At 43.8% G+C, this 19,908-nt stretch overlaps 1 protein-coding gene across 15 annotated transcripts in view; it reads right to left on the bottom strand.

The window, feature by feature from the left end:
* Positions 1 to 6,459: 6,459 nt before the first annotated feature.
* The window catches only part of PARP6 (poly(ADP-ribose) polymerase family member 6), a 32,199-nt gene continuing 18,750 nt past the window's right edge, over positions 6,460 to 19,908 (bottom strand). For 7 of the 15 annotated variants that reach the window (XM_044232251.1, XM_044232252.1, XM_044232253.1 and 4 more), the window contains 12 exons: positions 19,749 to 19,841; positions 18,748 to 18,873; positions 17,402 to 17,467; positions 16,431 to 16,498; positions 15,300 to 15,348; positions 14,941 to 15,053; positions 14,130 to 14,202; positions 13,352 to 13,421; positions 7,843 to 7,922; positions 7,397 to 7,460; positions 7,167 to 7,251; positions 6,460 to 6,680 (listed from right to left, as the gene is read on the bottom strand). In XM_044232251.1, coding sequence (XP_044088186.1) covers positions 6,560 to 6,680; positions 7,167 to 7,251; positions 7,397 to 7,460; positions 7,843 to 7,922; positions 13,352 to 13,421; positions 14,130 to 14,202; positions 14,941 to 15,053; positions 15,300 to 15,348; positions 16,431 to 16,498; positions 17,402 to 17,467; positions 18,748 to 18,873; positions 19,749 to 19,841 — 1,008 coding nt within the window. In that variant the 3' untranslated portion in view covers positions 6,460 to 6,559. Of the gene's footprint in view, positions 6,821 to 7,166; positions 7,252 to 7,396; positions 7,461 to 7,842; positions 7,923 to 13,351; positions 13,422 to 14,129; positions 14,203 to 14,940; positions 15,054 to 15,299; positions 15,349 to 16,430; positions 16,499 to 17,401; positions 17,468 to 18,747; positions 18,874 to 19,748; positions 19,842 to 19,908 lie in introns of those variants that run through there. The other 8 variants (XM_044232258.1, XM_044232261.1, XM_044232256.1 and 5 more) reach the window with 5 other exon arrangements.

Here is a 19,908-nt window from a genome sequence, read left to right on the forward strand (position 1 = left end):
ACATTATGGAAAATCGCAGCCTTGACGCTCCGCGAGGACCAATGGGGAAGTGGCTAGACGGCAAGACCCGCCCCGGGAGCCCCGGAGACCTCCCTCCCAGTCCCGCAGGCGCCGGGGCCGCCACCTGTTGCTGCCAACCTAGGCGTGCTGGACGAGGCCTCTTCTCTTGATCCTAGGCCCAGACTGCCCTAGCTGTCCTGACCTAACCGGGCAGTGCCCAGATTTATGGATCTCCGGCGGCATTCCCCCAGCCCCGTCCCGCGACTCCCCATCCCTTCGGGTGCCCGCCCCGGCACACACCTCGGAAACTAGGTCGCACAGGAAGTTAGGGAGCCCGAGTTGGGATCAGAAGGTAGGGAGAGATGGAGACTCGTGCGATGGTTGAAGGTTGCCTTCAGAAGGGCTCCAGCATTGGAGGGAGGGGAAAATTATGGAGGGCGGAGTGTGCATGAAGCGGGAGCGCGAGGTCTTTTTACTCTTAGGGCTAGAACAAGGAAGGACAAGTTGGGGCCTGGTGTATACTTTAGTTGGGGCTGGAATCCTGCAGAGCATGCCTGAGAGTAGAAAGTGAATAGAAGGAATTAATATAGAAGGTACTAATATTAGCGCAGAGCTATCAGGAAATTTATGTCATTACATACCGTTACATATCATTACAACCCATGATCTGCAGGAATAGGCACTTTTGTTTTCAACCTTATGTATTTAAATCAATATCGATAGAGTTTTTATTTTTCTCCAAAGTATTTTCCGATTCCTAGTGATTGGTAAACAACCAGTGATTACAGCCGTTATCAATGAAGCAGCTGTTAACTCATGCCTTCCTTAAGCCAAGTTTTGAGAACAGATACAATGTTGCCTCATTAAAAATCGTTAAGACTGTTCTTTTAGGGTCTTTCCTTTTCCTAGAAGACCAATGGGTGTGACCTGCTAGGCAGACAGCAGCCTTGCAGATGAATCACAGGTCTTTCATTCTTTCCTGTTAGTCCAGATAAGATAGCACCAGAAAGTGACAGCCTAAGAATAAGTTTCTGTTTGCCATAGAATCCTTCCATTTCTTCTGGAAGCTTTTTCTTGTCCCCTTAGTTGTAGATAGGAAATTGGTTGGCCCTGAGCTAAAGATGAACTTTAAAAAGTGGTGGACAACACCTGGACGATATTGCATTTAAGTTCTAAGTCTAGATATAGTCGCAAGATTGAAATGCACATGTATTAAACAGCATAAAAATGCTGTTTTTTATGAAATTCTAGCAGAGACCAATCCAGCATATCCTTGCTCACATTTAGATGCACAGTGAAAATCTGTTACATGGAGTTTAAGGTGACTGTCATTGTTTTGCTGAAAAGCAGTATAATATACCAGAAAGTTTGGATTCCATCTTAGTTCTAATTCTACTCACTAGCTCTCTGACCAGTTCCTTAAAAGTAAATTGAAGACAATTCCTGCTTCACAGAATGGGATTTGATCAGATGATGTATGTGAATGAGTACTGTACGGTGCTAAGCAGGCTTCCCCCTTTTTGGGAGATTACTTTGTGGAGTATGGTCCTCTTGACCAGTGCCAGAACATTCTTCTGAATTCAAGTAACTGCCCTCTCTTGGTCATCCTGAATCTCCACTCCTTTGACCCAGCAACAGTGACCCCAAGGTTACCTGAACCTGGGGAGAAGCTGAGGCAGAATACAAACCAGCCCCCAGGAGGCTCCTCCCCTACAGCCAGTCCTTCATTTGTGCTCTGACCTGCCAGGATGGGAGGGGAAGCTGCTAGATTAACCGGACTGGGTAAGAGTTAGGGTACAGATTGCTGTGTTACCTGTTTGGATTCATGGCTACAGAACCACAGAATCTGGCATCAAATGGTCTAATTCTTCAAAGTCATTTGGAGTCCCTGATGGGGTAAGTGTGTCAGCAAATGGTACTGGACCCAAACCCCTGGGGTCCAAAGATGAACTTTGGCCCTGGTGAAGAGGATGAAGTTTATAGGCCTTATCATTACATGACCTCTGGGCCTCTGAAATGGCAGTGTTATTTCTCCTGCAGGCCAATACAGATTTCCAGGGCAGTCCACTGGCTCTGAATGCCAGATTTAAAGCAGAAGTGTTTATCACTTTGGACTTTATATGCCCTTTCCAGAGCCAGACAAGTAGACGTAATTTATTCTGTGCCTTCCTTCAGACTCCTAAGAGCTCTTCAGGCTCACCATGGTGGCACAAAATCTTAATTCCAGAGCTCCTCCACAGAAAAATCCTGGAAGAGAAAGTTGGGCTTTTCAATTTGGGAATAATGAGAGAACAAGTTTTCTGGGAAGGGGAAGGCTTTGTGTAGGAAGAGACATGGAAGGTTGGTTAGGATAGAGATGGGTATGGGAAGGCCATTCCAGGGCATAGGAAAGGTAAAGAATGTTTTCTGAATGCAACTGTGTGTGTCTAGGTCCCTTCTGAGGAAATGCCTCACTTAGAAGCAGGAGGGAAGCTTGAGGAGTCCTTGTTCATTCCAGTGGAAGTACTGCCTCAGCCAAAGCGACCCTGTCAGTCTATGTGAGCCACTGCAAGTCTTTCTCTAGCTCTTAACTGTTAGGGCTCACAGGACAAAGTCTCCCTAAAGTACTTTAATCCTATCTACCACGCCAATCCCATGGAGGCCCTGTGCTCTTTTTCCCTACAAATAGAGCCATAGCTAGATTGGCTAAGATGCAAGTGGGATTGTAAGCAGACCCTATCCCCCAAAAGTAACTGAGATTTGGACGACCAAGAAAGGCATCGGTGAAGGATGGATTAAGTGACCCTTCACCAGGAATTCCTCCTGCTGCAATTCAGTCAAACTTTCTCCTTGGCACCATACCTACAGTCTTCATCTCCATGCTCACCAGCTATGAGATAACCTGACCCACTAAGGAGACTTTGGTCTCTCTCCTAGATAAAATATTTTTGTAGGAAATGCTTTAACTTAAAGGATGGCATCACTGGCTCCACTGCAGTGCAGAGGGTTAGGGAGGATTTTGAAAGCTCTGTGAAAGGTTCTATACTCCAGAGAGAATGATGCCTCTTCAAATGAATTGGAGCTGACTTTTATTCCCACCCTTCTGGGCAGGGGTGCTCTGGGGGAACTTATGTGACCCATGAGGCTTCCTCCCCAACACTCTCAAATTGGTGCCCAGAAGCTGAGACGTCTCCTAAACGTCCATGTCAGAATCCATCCTATGAGAAGCTGTTAAGTAACCCAGTTATGACTCAGCACCAGACTCGTTCCTCCCTCTCCCCACTGGCCAGAATGAAAGGCAGAACCAAGCAGAAGGCTCCTCCCCTATGGATGGCCACATCCTCACCACAAACTGAGTCAGGACCACACCCTGCCTGTATGGAAAATTACCATGAGGAGGAAGAGGAAAGTTAAATTCCAGGGATTTTCAGAGTTCTCAATCCAGAAATCATAGCCATCTACTCTCCACGTGGAACTAACTGAGGAAGACAGTTCTTTCCCTGGCCCTAGCCCTAATTCAGCATCTCCAGATCTAAATTAAATAAGGCTGCTTGAGCTCAGGACCATATGAAAGATAGGAGACCACTGTTAACCTCTGTGTGCAGTATTTGTACTGGCCTTGGCCTCTGTGAAGGATGATCTCTGGTTCAGACCTGGCTTTCACAGGCCCCACCTCCCCGGTAGGCAGGCCTGGGTCAGAGAAAGAGGCAGTCCTCCCTCTACTCCTCCAGGCTGTGGGAGCATTCCTCCCCAGAAACTCAGGGCCCCACCCTGCAAGTTCCCTGCAATGAAGGCATCACTGTTAGAGAAGTGCCATAGGCTTTAATTAGGTTTGTTTTATACCACATAGGTTTTTAAATTTTCAGATATGATTATGTATGGCTTTCAAACTGCTTAGATTCAGAGTCCTGTTGTTGCTTTTATGTGAAACACTATAAAATGGTGTATTTAAGGTCATTACAATTTTATTGGCATAAAAAGACATGTATATCCTGCTTAAAAAAAAAAAAAAAGTGACACCCATGAGACTAGCTCAGATTTTTGAGTTTTTTCCTGGTCATATAAACTATCTGTGCATTACTTCTCATTCTATCATTTGCTAGTACTTGCTATAGCAGATCCCAGTGAAAAATTAGAAGAAATGCTTAAAACTGAGAAAAATCCAATTTCTGAAAATTAAGCAAAAATGTTGTTAAACCACTGGAGTGGCCAAGAACCTAGGCTGAGTTGCTGGAACATCTGTGGGCACAGTTTGAGAAGCTCTGAGGAATTAAAACAATGGTTAAGAGTTCAGGTTCTAGAGTTGGGCAGCTCTGGTTAATGAAAGTCCAGCACCGCCACTAACCAGCTATGCGACCTTAGACACGTTATTTAAGATCTCTAAAGAAAACCTATCTTCCATTTTTGTTATCAGGATTAAGTGAAAAAATCTGTGAAGTCTGAGACGCTATCTAGCCTAGAAACAGAACAACAGTTCTGGAGTCAGGTCTCCTGTTAATCACTAGCTATGGAATACGAGCAAATCACTTATCCTCTGTACCTCTGTTTTCTTACCTACAAAATGGGAATGCCGGCCCCTCCTTCATAGGCTTGTGTGAATTATATTAGTGCATACACGTAAAGTGCTTACAACAATGCCAAGCACACAGTAAGCCAAAGTGTTAGCAAATCTAGCATAATGCCTGGCACCTCCCTAGTAAGAACTAAAAAATGTTACCTATCTTTGATACTATACAGATGAGCTCCTCCTAGGAGACCGGAATTTCAGTCAGAGTGGGCTTCCTGATTGGGCCATTTACTTACTGGAAGGGTATTTCTCTTAGACCTGAAAACAGAATGGACCAGAGAGCCTTGGAGACTTGTAGAATCAGAGTGTAACAATCTTGATTAAGAACGGGTGAGGGGGGCATCTGGGTGGCTCAGTGGTTTAAGCCTCTGCCTTCGGCTCAGGTCATGATCTCAGGGTCCTGGGATCGAGCCCCACATCGGGCTCTCTGCTTGAGAGAAGCCTGCTTCCCCCTCTCTCTCTGCCTGCCTCTCTGCCTACTTGTGATCTCTATCAAATAAATAAATTAAAAAAAAAAAAAAAAAAAGAACGGGTAAGGATAAGAAAAAGCTCCTAGGGGGTTGGGACTTGAGAATGGTACTTCTATGGGCACCTGGGTGGCTCAGTCTAAGTGTCTCTGCCTTTGACTAAGGTCATGATCTCAGGGCCCTGGGATCAAGACCTGTGTCAGAGTCCCTGCTCCACAGGAAGCCTGCTTCTCCCTCTCCCACTCCCCCTGCTTGTGTTCCCTCTCTTGCTCTCTCTCTGTCAAATAAATAAATAAAATCTTTTTAAAAAAGAAAAAAAAAAAGGTACTTCTACATAAGGCAGGTCAGGTAGGGTACTTAGGCAAACTTAGGCAAAGAAGTTTATCTCCAAAGTAGGGTGAAGGTAATGAAAAACAATAGGTGGTGTGGGATGGACATTGTAAATCAATAAGCTGTAAGAGACTAAAAAGCCAATACTTGAAAAGCCAGTCTTGTTTAATGTTTTTTGTATCCTCTGTACTTACATTCCTATTTTTTTCATTAATCGTTCATAAAATATTTGGCAATGTCCAACCTGTCAGAGAACTTAGGGTTATGTGGGCACATGAAGCACAGCGTGAAAAGCCAACAGAAGGTTGGCGTGGGAATTTCAACAGGGAGACAGGCTTCACTGAAACAGTTAGGGCTCCTAGAAACAGCTGTCTTTCCTTGAATAGTCTGGATTTTGTTTGATTAAGGGAGGCTGCATTTCTGTAGATGGCACATTAGAAACCAAGCCAACTCCTGACCTGTCAGCTATTTCCCCCTCACCTCCCTTTTCCTAAAGAAATAGTTGGGAGGGGTGCTTGGGTGGCTCAGTTGGTTAAGCAACTGCCATCAGCTCAGGTCATAATCCTGGAGTCCCAGGATGGAATTCCGTATCAGGTTCCCTGCTCAGCAGGGAGTCTGCTTCTCCCTCTGACCATCTCCCCTCTCATCCTTTCTCTCTCTCTCTCTCTCTCTCTCAAACAAATAAATAAAATATTTAAAAGAAAAAAAAAATAGTTGGGAGGAAGAGAGTAGGGGCCCAAGCCCTGAGAGAACAAGGAAGAATGGCAAGGTTAAATGCAGAAAGCAGAGATCCTAAAGGTAGGAAATCTGAGTTGCTTTGGCCTCAATGGTCCTTTTAAATCTTGAGGAACAGGCATCAATAATATTCTCTATCCTTCTGAGTTTGTGTCATCTGCACAACTGGAAAGTTTCCCTTCTTTATCCAGCCGACTGAAAAAAATGTTGCCAGATCTGTAGGATGCTACACTAGATGGACTCAGCTTTGACTCCACCCAACATTAGTTCCAACCCTGAGGATATTCCACTCTCCCCACCCAACACCCCATTTGGGGGCTTGGGGCAGGTGCTGGGCCAAGGCTAGTCAGACCACAGTGATCATATCCAGTCCACAGCACCTTCCATTTTATTGTTTTATTTACAAACAGGGTGAAGTCAACTGGGAAAATCAGGAGGAGGGAGTCATTCTGGGCCATCCAAATGTGGAGTGGTTCCTGGGTCAGTCTCCACCATGAAGGCCGCCTCTTCTATCCTTTTCCTGCCCCTTGGTAATGGCCCCTTGATTCCTCAGGGCAGCCTCGCACGCTGCTCCTGAGCCCTTGTATGAGGGCAGATGGATCCTGGGGGAACAGGGGTGGTAGGAGGGCTGGGGCCCCCTCAGTTTGTGTAAACCTGAGTTCCGATCACACGCATGATTTCCTTCTGTATCTTGGGGTCCTGAGTATTAATGTTGGCATCGCCCACCTGACCATCCTCATATCTGCCAAAAATAGGGCAAGTGTGAGCATCAGAGGGAGAACAATACCAGAATAATGTCAACAAGTGGAACTATATCTGGAGGTGTGGTCATCCCATCCCAGAAGTCAAAACCCTTTCTTGCTACTCTTCTGGTTGGAAAGGATCCAGTGTTATCTGGTTTCCTTTAAACAGACCTTGACCTATAACCATCCCCCTCTTCCACAGAGAAAGTTCTAGTGCCAGCTCTACTCAGGCGGCCAGGGAGAAGTCTTCGATGACAGAAACAGACTTTCCCAGTAGTCACACCATCACACCCCCACCCTCATTCCTCAAAGTAAGCCCCAAGGTAGGTACCCTCCTAGACTTACACAAAGAAGAACCGTGTGCAGACATGGTCAGACACAGGGCACACCCAGATGTTCCCATGCTTCTGGAGGTCCTTAGATGTAATCACTGGGAAGAAGGGGGCCAGAAGTTATAGATATAATGCTTAAGTCACACAGTCCAGGGAGGGGAGGAAAGACATGATGTGTCAATACCCTTGGCTGGATCATAGTGTTGGGGACACAGAAAAACAGGGACTGGGTGAGCTACCTACCTTCACAAAGTGCTATACAGTTTAGATTCCGACTCTGCAGGAACCTTGACTGAATGGATCGGGTCTGGAAGAGAAGGAGAGCAGAGCCAAGTGGACTGTTACAGCTTTCCCTAGAGATGACAGTTAGCTGCTGATGGCTAGGGGTGTGGATCAGGGATATCTGGGGACCCCAGCCATCACCTCCCCCAAATCTGCTTTCCCATAATCAGTCTGGATGAGTCCATAGCTTCCATCTTTACATTTTCATGTCACTCTCTGCTTTCATACTTATGACTGAGGCCAACCTAACTCTGGAAGTGTGTTCATCTTAGAACATACCTGATTCCTTCAAATGATCTGCAAACTCCCCACCTCCACCACCATCTGTTTCCCCATCCATCTCTGTAGCCTCAACTTATCCCAGGGGAAGGGTTCTGCCTCACTAAAGCAGTGCCAACCAATAATACCTGAGGGATGGTATTCATCCTGTTATATCTCTGGACCAGCTCATCCTTGGAGGGCATCCTGTGCTGTCCTTTTCCCATTCCTGTCACAGAACAACAAATCCAGTTCACTCACCCATTCCTCAATCAAATGTTTACTAAAGTGCATACTATGTGCCAGGCACTGAGCTACACATGTAGTGAATAAAACAAACAAGGTATCTGCCCTGACACAATTTAGTCTGATGGAGACTAGAGGCAAAGAACAAGTAATTACAACACAGTATGGTAAGAGGTGTGATGGGGAGAATCTAGAACAATGAGTGAGCTAGAGGAGAAGTAGCCTGTTTTAGAGGTTTGAAGGTGGCTTTCCAGAGACAGCTAGAAGAATCAGTCAAATGGAGAGGAAGAAAGTGTTCTGGCAGAGGTAACAGTTCATGGAAGGCCTGGAGGAAGAGAGCAATGTGCTTTAGTTTGTATGGAGCACAGTCAACGGGAGGGGAGTGACAACAGATGATGTGGAAGCTTTAAGTTAGGATCAGATCAGGTAGCCCTTACAGACCATGTTAAGGCAACTGGAGTTTATCCCGAGAACATCAGAAAATCACTAAAAGGCTCTAAGACAGAGGAGGAACATACAAAATGAGCCAGGAATAAGGGGCCCAGGAAAGTGGTATCAATACCTTGGATCAATGCCAGGTTGAGCAAAATGATTGAGGAGGAAGTAAGCAGAGCAAGCAGATCTGCTGTAGTCTCAGAGTTACACAGAAAAATATTACCAGAGTCACTTAAGAGAAAGGGCAGAAAGCACAGATGGTAAGTGATGAATAATTTTCCACAAGTAACCACATGGCAACAATCTTAAGAATCCTGCTTCCTTCCTTAAGTCTTCCCAGACTTGAGGAAGTGGTGTCAATTCCCTCCAATTTCCCCCCTACCTAAATCCATAAATCCTCCACCATCCTTATCTCCCAGTGAATAGCCCTATTTATAACATTTATAGACTTATTCTAGATTTTTCTTATTTAGATACAAAACAGTGCTTGTGTGCCCCTACTCCCAACTGTTTTTGGCCTGTGACTAGGACTTCAATCTTTGTACTAAGCTTTCTCACAGGCCCAGCCTTATCACAGTTGTGTGTGTGTGTGTGTGTGTGTATGTGTATGTGTGTCTCCCCCCTTCTGTCAGAGAGAGAGATGGATGAACATGGGAAATGATGCTATCATAACAGGACATAAGCTGGGCCCCTATCTCACAACTCCATCCTGGGAACTTTCTATTACTAATCCCCTCTGCTTCAATTCTTGGTTTTGTAACAGCCGTGGTGCAGGAGTGGGGCTGACTGGACTGCCATTCTTCACTATGCAGGCTGTCAATTCATCATGCACTTACACTAAAGTCCCATGACAGATTTATGGCTTGAACAAGACCTAGGGCAAGACTTCAAACTGTTCATTTCCTCCTCCTATGGGCCACTTACCACCCCTCTATTTCTACTTTCTCCATTAGCCTTAATTAGGTTTAGCTCTGAATCCAAACATCATGACCTTCTTGTCTTGGGTATGTCAATGCAAGATTCTTTTTTTTTTTTTTTAAGATTTAAATTATTTATTTGACAAAGAAAGATCACAAGTAGACAGAGAGGCAGGCAGAGAGAGAGGGGGAAGCAGGCTCCCTGCTGAGCAAAGAGGCCAACACAGGGCTCGATCCCAGGACCCTGAGATCATGACCTGCACCAAAGGCAGAGGCTTAACCCACTGAGCCACCCAGGCGCTCCTCAATGGAAGATTCTGAGTGAAATTCCCACTCAAGTTCTACCCCAGATAAGAAAGAACAATCTGACTTCGACAACTGGTCTTAGAGATGGCCCTTGTGATACAATACAAATCCTGTCCCATCCCAATCCTATTGTACACTGTCCTGTCCATATTGACTCAATAATCTTCTATCAGTTTATCAAGATCAGAACCTGAGAACATAGTGGCCAGAATAATCCCCAAATGCTTAGTGTCCAGAGGTTAGACATGTCAGACGTCTCTAAATAGAACTAAACAGATGTTTACCACCTCTTTTCTTGCTGGCCCTCATTGTAACCTGCACACAATGGCCAAGTCATCTGAATGAAGGGTCCACTAGCCAGATGGATGTTCTCTATTTATACTGGCTCCCAGAGAGCACTGAATGCCACAAAACTAAGGATACCCTGGAGAAAAACAGAGAAAACCAAAACTGAATAGGGTAGATGGAAACACATAAGAAGACAGAGTTGGCTAAATGTTAGAATAACTACAATAAACTGGACATTTGTACACATCTCACATGATAGGGACCCTCACGTATCTGTGGGGCTTCAAGACTCAGTGATTCAAGTAAAGCCTACCTGGTCAATCCAATAAAGTGATAAGAAAACTGGCCTAGAGATTAAGAGGCCTAGATTCCAATCCTAGCTCTGCTACTCAGTTATGTGACCCCAAGAAGTCATTTAGCTTTAACTGAGCTTTCCTAACTGTAAAGTAATAAAGGACTAGGTGTAATTCTAAGAGTAAAATCCTATGCCATTTTGTATCCATAATCAATGGAACTCTGCAAGAAGGAAAAGGATGATGTCATATGATGTTTTTCTGTAATGAAGAGAGTAATGAAACAACTTAAGGTGTCAACAGAGATTCCTGGCTCCATATGGTAACTAAACTGCTTCAGGCACTTAGTAATAAACAAAGCCAGTGAGAGGGGAAAGAGGAAGAGAACAGACAGGAAGCAATAATTCTATGGGCATCAAGAACCAGGAGAATCTCACTAACTTAGGAAAAAAGAGCTTAATGAGGGAAGCTCAGGCTTTGACAAAGATAAAAATGGAGAAAACCTGCACAAAGAAGCCAAAAAGACTATCCCAACACAACCCCTACTTTGCACCCCAGGCACACAGAATAAGATTCATTCACGCATCAATAAATATTTATAGGGCACTTACGCTGTGTGGATTCATCATCAGGTTTGGTTCATGACACATTATCATTTATTTATTATCTATTATACCTATAGACCTCACCTACAAACTAAATCCAAGAACCAAAACCGTACTAGTGACTTATATCTAACTATCTGCCTCTCCTTGGGAGGTAATCACTATCCTGAAGTTTCTTTAGTTTTATCATACATACACACACACATGCAACTAAATGTTTGTTTGCTTTTGAACAATATAAAAAAGACATCACACAGTAGTCTTCTGGTCTTGGTTTTCTTTTTTTTTTTTTTTTAAGATTTTATTTATCTGAGAAAAAGCACGCACGTGGGGATGGAGGGAGGAGCAGAGGGAGAGGGACAAGCAGACTCCATGGTGAGTGTGGAGCCCAATGTGGGGCTCGATCTCACAACCCTGAGCTGAAACCAAGAGTTGGACACTCAACCGACTGAGCCATCCAGATGCCCCTGGGCTTACCTGCTTTAAAATCAACTAATTACTAAGATTTTTCCACAGTTGAGAGCCACTGTTTATCCATTTTCATTGCTAAATAATAATCCATCCTGAGAATATACTAAAGTGTATTTATCCATCCTCCTGATAATCTGATAAAGAGCATTTGGGTTGTTTCCAAGATCGGCTATTGCAAATGGTACTGCTTTGAACATTCACGTACACCTTTGGGTGTATGTATGCAGGAATGAAAATGCTGAATGGCTAGGATAAAATTTTTCAGCTCTGTGAAATTTAACACCAAATTGTTTTCCAAAGTGATTGTACCAATTTATATTTCCATTAAAAATAAAAGAGATCCTGCTGATCTACGACATCTAGAATCACTAGAGGTATTACCATATTTCTTGATTTTTGCCAATCCAAATAGGTACTACATGTTAAGTCTTTTTGGTCTTGATTTTACTTCCTTGATTAATAACAGTTGAGCAGCTTTTCATATTGGTTATTTCTTCAGTGAAATGCCTGTTCATGTCATTTGCCTATTTTTCTATTAGGGTGTCTTTTTCTTGATTTTTGAGCATTTTATTTTGTTGGTTTTTTTTTTTAAGATTTTATTTATTTGAGAGAGAGCACAAGCAGGGGGAGGGGCAGAGAGAGAAGCAGACTCCACATTGAGCAGGAAGCCCGACAGGGGGCTCGATCCCAGGACCCTGGGATCATGATCTGAGCTAAAGACAGATGCTTAACTGACTGAGCCATCCAGATGCCCTGATTTTTAAAATACATTTTTATTACTAATCTTTTGTAGTTAAATGTGTTGCTAAATGTCTTCTGGTTTGTAGCTTATTACTTTCATAATAAGTATTCTTTTTTTTTTTTAAAAGATTTTATTTGTTTATTTGACAGAGATCACAAGCAGACAGAGAGGCAGGCAGAGAGAGAGAGAGAGGGAAGCAGGCTCCCTGCTGAGCAGAGAGCCTGATGCGGGACTCAATCCCAGGACCCTGAGATCATGACCTGAGCCGAAGGCAGCGGCTTAACCCACTGAGCCACCCAGGTGCCCCATAAGTATTCTGATGAACACAAGTTTTTAGTTTTAATAAAGTCAAATGTACCGATCCTTTATGATTTATAATTCTATCTTTTTCCATTCTCTGGGTAATTTTGTAGAAGACTGTAGTAATGGTTTGGTTTGGTTAAAGTTTGGTTTAAGACTCACTTATAAAACTATCTGGGCTCATGAGTTTTGGGTTTTTTTTTTGTTGTTGTTAGAGTAGTTTAAAATTTAGAGACTCTTAAGTTATACAATTCTGGATCTAAGTTTTCTTATCTTTGTAACAGTTATAATTACTGGAGAATACTAAATAATGACCTATAAAGAATCAAATACTGTCCCCTTTATATGGCACATGTGTAATATATGATGGTTATCCTTTATACAGAGACTATAGAACAAGAACAAAACAAGACTGAAAAGGAACTAAGACATGAACCTGGAACACTGAGACAGTTTCAAGTCAGATTCATTTTCTGAACAGAACAAAGCTGGACTTATCGCCTGACTAGAGTATGGGCTTTATTCATGCCTTATCTTTGGAATAAAAGACTTTCTCTTCCACTCAATGTGACTATTATAATATTATGCAATTACAGACAGTTTAAATTTTAAAAAGTAGTTGAGAGGGCGAACAATGTCTCCAGACATGTAAGCCAATTGAAGATACTCAAGCTTTCAAGTGTATTCATATATAAACTCACAGGCACACCATCCATAATAATGACAGGCTACTAACACCAAAAATGAGGTCTACGAAAAGCCTCCTTTCACTCTCCTGGTTATTCCCTCACTTAATCTCAGAGCCAAGCCTCTACAATGAATAAAACCATTCCAATGGAGAAGAGGACTACCTAAGAGAAAGGAAACAACTGGCCTCACTTGTAAAGAATTTTTAATAAGAGAAGGCGGAGAGACAGACTATGTATCTGTGACTGGGGAGAGAGCTGACAGAGACCACGCATCCATGATGAACGAGGAGGAGACAGCAGAGATTATGTATTTACAAAATGAATGCAACGTAAATAGAGTCAAGGTGGCCAGAGAGTATTTCTTACCTGAGTATCCAAAGGAAATACTGGAGATGGGGCTCAGGTAGATGCCTTTGCCATAGGCTGCTCCATGCAGCTTGCAGGGAAACACCAGGATGAGCAATATGAGCCTGGGCCCTCCCATGGCTGTATATTAGGCAGCCACAAGGCTTATCCAGCCCTCTGTCCCTCCAATTACTTTCTCACTCATTCAGATAATGCTAGGAACCTACTCTTGAAAAGCTGATTGGCTGAAAAATGGATGCAGGTTAACCCTTTTGCCCTACTAGATACTGATGTCTTGAAAAGTGAGGAGTGGCAGAGCCACTAAGTCAGTCCCTCAGAATCCATGCTTCTGTCCCCACACCTTGGTACATATGCAGATTCCAAAAAAGGAACTACCAAACAGGTAGCCAAGAGGAGGGACAATACGCATTCCTTGGAGGCTCACAGGGCAAAGAAATAAGACTTTTATAACAATTCTCTGAATGAACAGTCACATAAATTAAAAAGCTTTGTCTAACAGGTTAATTCATCACAGTGGCTATGGTCAGCAATTCATATTCCTGCCTTTTGCTACAATCCCATTCCCGAAACCACCAAAAAACACAGTCTGGAGTCAGTTATATGACAGCCACATTCCTTCTATACAAACAATTCCAACCTCTCTCCTATGGAAGCCCCACAACAGGCTAGATTTGAGGATGCTGAGGCAAAAACAGCTAAGTACTCTAGAGCAGTTTTCCCCAAAACCGAATGGGGCATGGTGCGGGGTGGAAAGAAAGGGAAAGGGGCACAGCCTCACCTGCAGTTTGGTGTAGGAAGCATTGACCAGCCCATTGCGCAGGATCGAATGCCAGTTCTCAATGTGGGACCCACTGTAAGGCAGCGTAAAATGTGTTTCCTCATGGTATGAGGTTCCCAGAAGCAGTTCCAAGACTGCCATGCCACTCCCACCCATCCTCACCCACACAGGACATGCTGATAGGCAGATACACCTCGTGATGGACATGCACATGGATATAGTCACAGGCATGCAAGATATGTGTGTGGCTACCCTCCATCTTTAATTTCCAGTCCCATCCTTTTTTCTGTGCTTCAGCTAGTCCCATCCTAAACCCCCAAATGCTGGTTCAGTATTTTTATTTGCCTATTCTCCTGATATTTCAAGTTAAGCAGATTCATCTCACACTCAACAAAAACTTATCACTGATCCCAAATATGGCTGCCAGTCCTGACCTGATATCTATTTTAAGAAAAGGGTGCCATCACCCCTTCTTAATCTCTCTCTCTTTCTCTCTTTCCTCTCCCACAGTTAGGCATAAATCACTGATTTCCTTCAAAATAGCTTTCAGATCTATCTCCTCCAATCTGTTCCTTCACCATCTTTTTATATTTTCTCAACTACAACATAAGTAGCTTGAGAGTAAAGACCAAATCATATGTATCTTTTAACCGCCTACAGCACCTACTACAATAATAATAAATATTTGACTGATCAGTTGATGGATATAGGTAACACACACACTCCTATACCTCAAATGAAGTTGCCCTCCCATCCCTCTAAACTATTTGTTGTCCTCTCCACCCCCACCCCCAGTCCCCACCCTCCTCACTGGAAGGCAAAGGTGCTGCCGTAGAGCTTCTTGGCGGTCCGGAACCGAGCCTCCTTGGCAGGAGGGCTGCTCAGCAGGAGGAACTGGTGTGAGGTGTGCATGAACTTCAGCTGCTGCCCAGGGTGGGGGTCGAGTCAGGAAAACAGAGCAGATATGGAGATCAGGGAGGGAAAGGTTGGGGAGAGGGGGCAAATCAGGCTGGTACTGACCCCAAATAAACAGAATATGCTTAGGTCCAAAGGCTGCTGTTGATGGACAGAGCCAATGAGGCAAGTCTAGGACCAATATGGTTAGCTGGTTTGAAGCCCCTCCCTGCCCCTCACCAGATATTTAAAGAGTTTAGAAGAATAGTCACTTACCCTGCTGAGAGGTAGTTTGACAATGTGTGACCTGTTGCTAGAGATGATCCTAGCATAAAACAGAAAAAAAGAGATGGAAAGAATGAGTGTGTGGCCAGACCATCCAAAACAAAGCAGCAGCCTTGCTGAACCCCTAGGAGAACAAGCAAGGATTCCAGGGCTATCTGCATTGTGTGAAATGTTCAGATCACTATCTGGGTATTCCTGTGGGTGGTAATGCTAGTGTAGAAAAATGTAAAAGGGAAGCTACTGACCAGAGACCAGCTAGTTACTGGGTAAACAATGGAGGAAATAAAGAGAGGGATGAAAGGGAGAGTGCTACATCTAGGAGGAGAAAAGGATAACATGAAAGGAAGATTACATAAGAGCAGCAAAAAAAAAAAAAAAAAAATCAGAAAGCACGGATCTGTATTAGCAGGGTGACAACTAGTACTTGGGTTTTAGAGACACACAACTGGGGCTCAAGAGCCATCCTATCTGAGCTCAGAGAAAGCCTTCAGGGCTCTGGAGGATGGGTAGGAGTGGAAAGAAAGTTACTGTTTGGGCTGGAGAAATAAACAGAAGATACTACAACAATCTTCCTGAGGATTCAAGGACAGACTGGGCTGTGTATAGGCTGAATTCAGAGTGCAGGAGAGAGCAAAAGCATAAAACAGTAAGGGCTCAGCAAGGCAATGTTATCTCATGTAGTGGATACAGTTTGGTTCTCTGGGCTTCACCCATTTACTTGTGATGCCATCCTGATGCCTGGTCACTCCTCGCACTATGAGCGAGCATGGTGCATAGCTGACTAGGATGTCAACAGCTGACTAGGAAAAGATGGGAAAGCTATGTCAGCAAAACAATAAAAATCAAGATCAGGGAAGGAGGGCAGAAGGTGAAGGCAGTAGAGAATGTTCAGAATCTTTGTTAGAAGAGAATAATAATATTGCCTCAAGGCTGTGGACAGTGTACAGCAACAAGGAAGGACTTGAGAGAGGGAAAGGGAGTAGAAGAGGGAGACAGACCTCTCTGGATGCACAGAGAACTTAGCTGAAACAATACTAATGCTTACATACAGAGGATGCTTAAACAACCCCATACTTCCCTTCCACTCTCCAAAGGATGAACCATTCTACCCATACTACTTACCACTGCAAGAGAGGATGGGCCAAGGGATCCAGCTTGTCCATCTGCTTCTTAATTTCTAGGTATGAGCCCTGTAAGACAAAGGCCATAAAATTATCTCCCAGGAGAGGTGGGAGCCCTCCCATTTATGACTGACTATCAGGGCCCAGGGCAAGGTAGGCACTGAAGGCCACACAAAGGCAAGAGGAAATGGGGTTCCCACCCTCAAGGAGCCCAGTTAGATTGGGAAGACTCAGAAATAAATATGAAAATGACTGAAAATGCTTACAAAACAACATGCAGGTGGGTCTCCCTCATTTTATGCAATTCCTACAACTCTAAAAAGTTGACTTTAAATAAAAAATAAATAAAATCAATGTCCCAGAAAAATCAGGCTAGGGAATGCTGTAGTAAAACTTTACATAAAGCAGAGTGCTTCTGACAAATCATCCCTCCTAGGTATCTCAAATGTGTTAATCTGAACTGTGATATATAGGATTTGCTGAGAAGAGGCCCACCTGTAAATGTGAGTACAAATGAATGTCTATTCATGCAGAGATTGCAGACGAGGGGTGGGGAAGTCTGGTGAGGGGCAGCCTTGAGTCAAAGGATGGTCACTGCTCCATGTTGTGCCCCACCCCTAGGAAGGACAGAAAATGTAGGCCCCTGGGGCTAGTTCCTTACGTCCAAGTCCCCTCCTCACCCTCCCAACCCTGGGCAAAAGTCTTTCCCTCACTTCTCTAATTCCCTAAGAATTATGGGGAAAACATTAAATACGAACAACTTGTGAAGGAATTGGCAACAAAGGTAAAGTTTGAGAGAGACATCAAGAGAAGAAAGAGGAGTAACAGATAACAAGGATTGGGAAGGCTAAAGAGGGAAGACTAAGGTAAATACAGTGAGGAATCTGAGTAGCATTTCTAAATCTTTACTCCACTCCCATGGATTCCAAGCACAACAGGGCACTGAAGAAGGACAGGCAGAGGGCAGAATACCTGGGTCATCTCCCGGATGGACATCACACTATCCAGAGCTTTCTGAAGTCGTTCATAATTCTTCTTCTGTGGGGAATCAATGGGAAGAGAAGACCCAGATGAAGAAAAGTGAAGGAGCGTAAGATGTGATGAAAAGGGAGGGCAAGATGTACACAAAAAGTCCAGGCCCCAGGGAAAGAGTATATGTCATGGAAAGAACACAGATTTAATGTCAGGCAGTTCTGGAATCACATGCTAGTTCTCTTTTACCAGCTGGAAATAATAGGGGAAGAGGGGAAGTTACTTAACCGCTTAGAATCTCAGTATCACTGTACGTAAATGAAGATAAAAATTCCCACTACACTCACAAAGACGTTCTAAGGACTAAATAACATATGTAAAGAATCTATATAGTGCCTGATACATAGCAAGAAGGGTAACAGTGAGGCCCTCTGCTGGGTACTTGTGATGGTTAACTCTGTCAATGGCTAATCGAGTAGATCTGACTGGGTCATGGAATGCCTGAACATTTTGTCACACATTACTCCTGGTGTGTCAGTGAGGGTGTCTCTAGATGAGATTAATCACTGAATCAGCAGACTGAATAAAGCAGATTGCCTGCCCTCATTTGGGTGGGCCTCACACAATCAGTCGAAGGTCTGAGGAGAACAAAAAGGCCAAGGAAGTGGGAACTCTCCCTGCCTGACTGCTGAAGCTAGGACACTCACTGGTCTTTTCCTACCTTTGAACTGGAATTGAAAAACCTGCTCTTTCTGGATCTCAAGACTGCCAGCTTTTGGACTGGAATTTACACCATGGATTCTCCTGGGTCTTCAGCTTGCCAACTGCAGATCCTGGGACTTCTCAACCTTCATAACCACATAAGCCACTTCTTTCTAATAAATCTCTTTCTATATATATCTCCCATTGGTCCTGTTTCTCTGGAGAACCCTAATATAGTACTTTACATATATTCTCATTTTTATAATAAGCTGCAAGGTAGATATTATCCCCCTTTCACAGATAAGAAAATCGAGGTTCAGAAAGGTTAAGTAACTTTTCTTACACCATTCAGCTAGGAACAGCAGAATCTCAAATGGAACCCAGGTCTGTCTGGCTCCAAAGTCAATATTCTTCACTAGTAAAACCCAGCGATGTTAATTCTTCTCTACTCCTTCTAACAAACTCGTTATTTATTCACTAAAATAGCTAAAGCTTAGAGTTTAAGAGTTCCCAAGAACCAAGTGTTCCCCTTCTTCTGTCCCACAATCCAAGCTGTTATATACACTAGAATGAGAGCCGTAGACTCCCACCACCTCTTCTCATTTCTATTCCTTAGCCCTGACTTTCTTCCCATGCAACGATACCTTGGGGTTAAAGGCCAGAGTCTTGGGATCAGTGGGGTCCACCACAGAGGGATAAGGCTCAAAGATGATGCTCTTTCTAGGGGATTCCAAAGCTGCCCTACACATGGCCACCAGCAGATCCACCACCTGGGAAAAGAGAGAAAGAGGGCAAAAGCTAAAGGATCTCCCAGAGCTGAGGAGTCACACAATATCCAGCATAGGTCCACCTTTTGGAGGCTCTCAGCACTTCTCCCTGCTGTTCCTTTTAGAAGCAAACATGCTTATTATGATTTCTTCATTAGAAAATACAGGCTACTTATAAAAATTCAAGTAACAGGGGCAGCTGGGTGGCTCAGTCATTAAGCGCCTGCCTTCAACGCAGGTCATATCCCAGGGAACTCAAATCAACTCCCACGTCAGGCTCCCTGCCCCACAGGAAGCCTGCTTCTTCCTCTCCCACTCCCCCTGCTTGTGTTCCCTCTCTCGCTATCTTTCTCTCTGTTAAATAAATAAATAAAATCTTTAAAAAATAAACAATTAAAAAATTCAAATAATGGTGAATTAAAAAGTGACTAAAGAAAAGATAAAAATCATCCTCTACCCCCAAACAAAGCTCATGCATCACAGGTACTACTGTGAAGTCTGATGTCTATCCTCTCAGATTGTCCTTCCTGTGGAAATAGTTTATTAAATAGGAAACTGAGAAAGAAAGAATTACACTACACTTACTATTGCATTTTCTTTTTTATATATCATGTTCTACCCATAAGTAACAGCCGTAGAGTATTTCCACTGTAAGGACATACCATGGTTTCTTTAACAGAACCCCACAGATGGAACTGTATCCATGTGGGGTTTTTTTTCACTATTACAAACAAGAGTATCGTGAGCATCCTTACACATGGAAGCATTTCCAGAGGTTAAACTGCAAGGAGTGAAATTCCTAGGTTGCCTGGTCTTTCTTGATGCCAGTTTCCCAGAAGCTCTCTCTCATACCTCTCATACCTCTGCTCCTCTCATACCTCTGCTCCAGTGGCGACCTCCTCTGCAGCTCCAGACATGACTCCCAGCGTGTAGAAGGAGAAAACACACAGCTCACGAGTACAGACAGCTGGCTAGATGGACATATTAAACAGACAGTAATGACAGCAGGGTATGAAGGTGTCATAGAGAGAAAAGACG

Source organism: Neovison vison, chromosome 13 (assembly GCF_020171115.1).
Source record: "Neovison vison isolate M4711 chromosome 13, ASM_NN_V1, whole genome shotgun sequence".
Lineage (NCBI taxonomy): Eukaryota > Metazoa > Chordata > Mammalia > Carnivora > Mustelidae > Neogale > Neogale vison.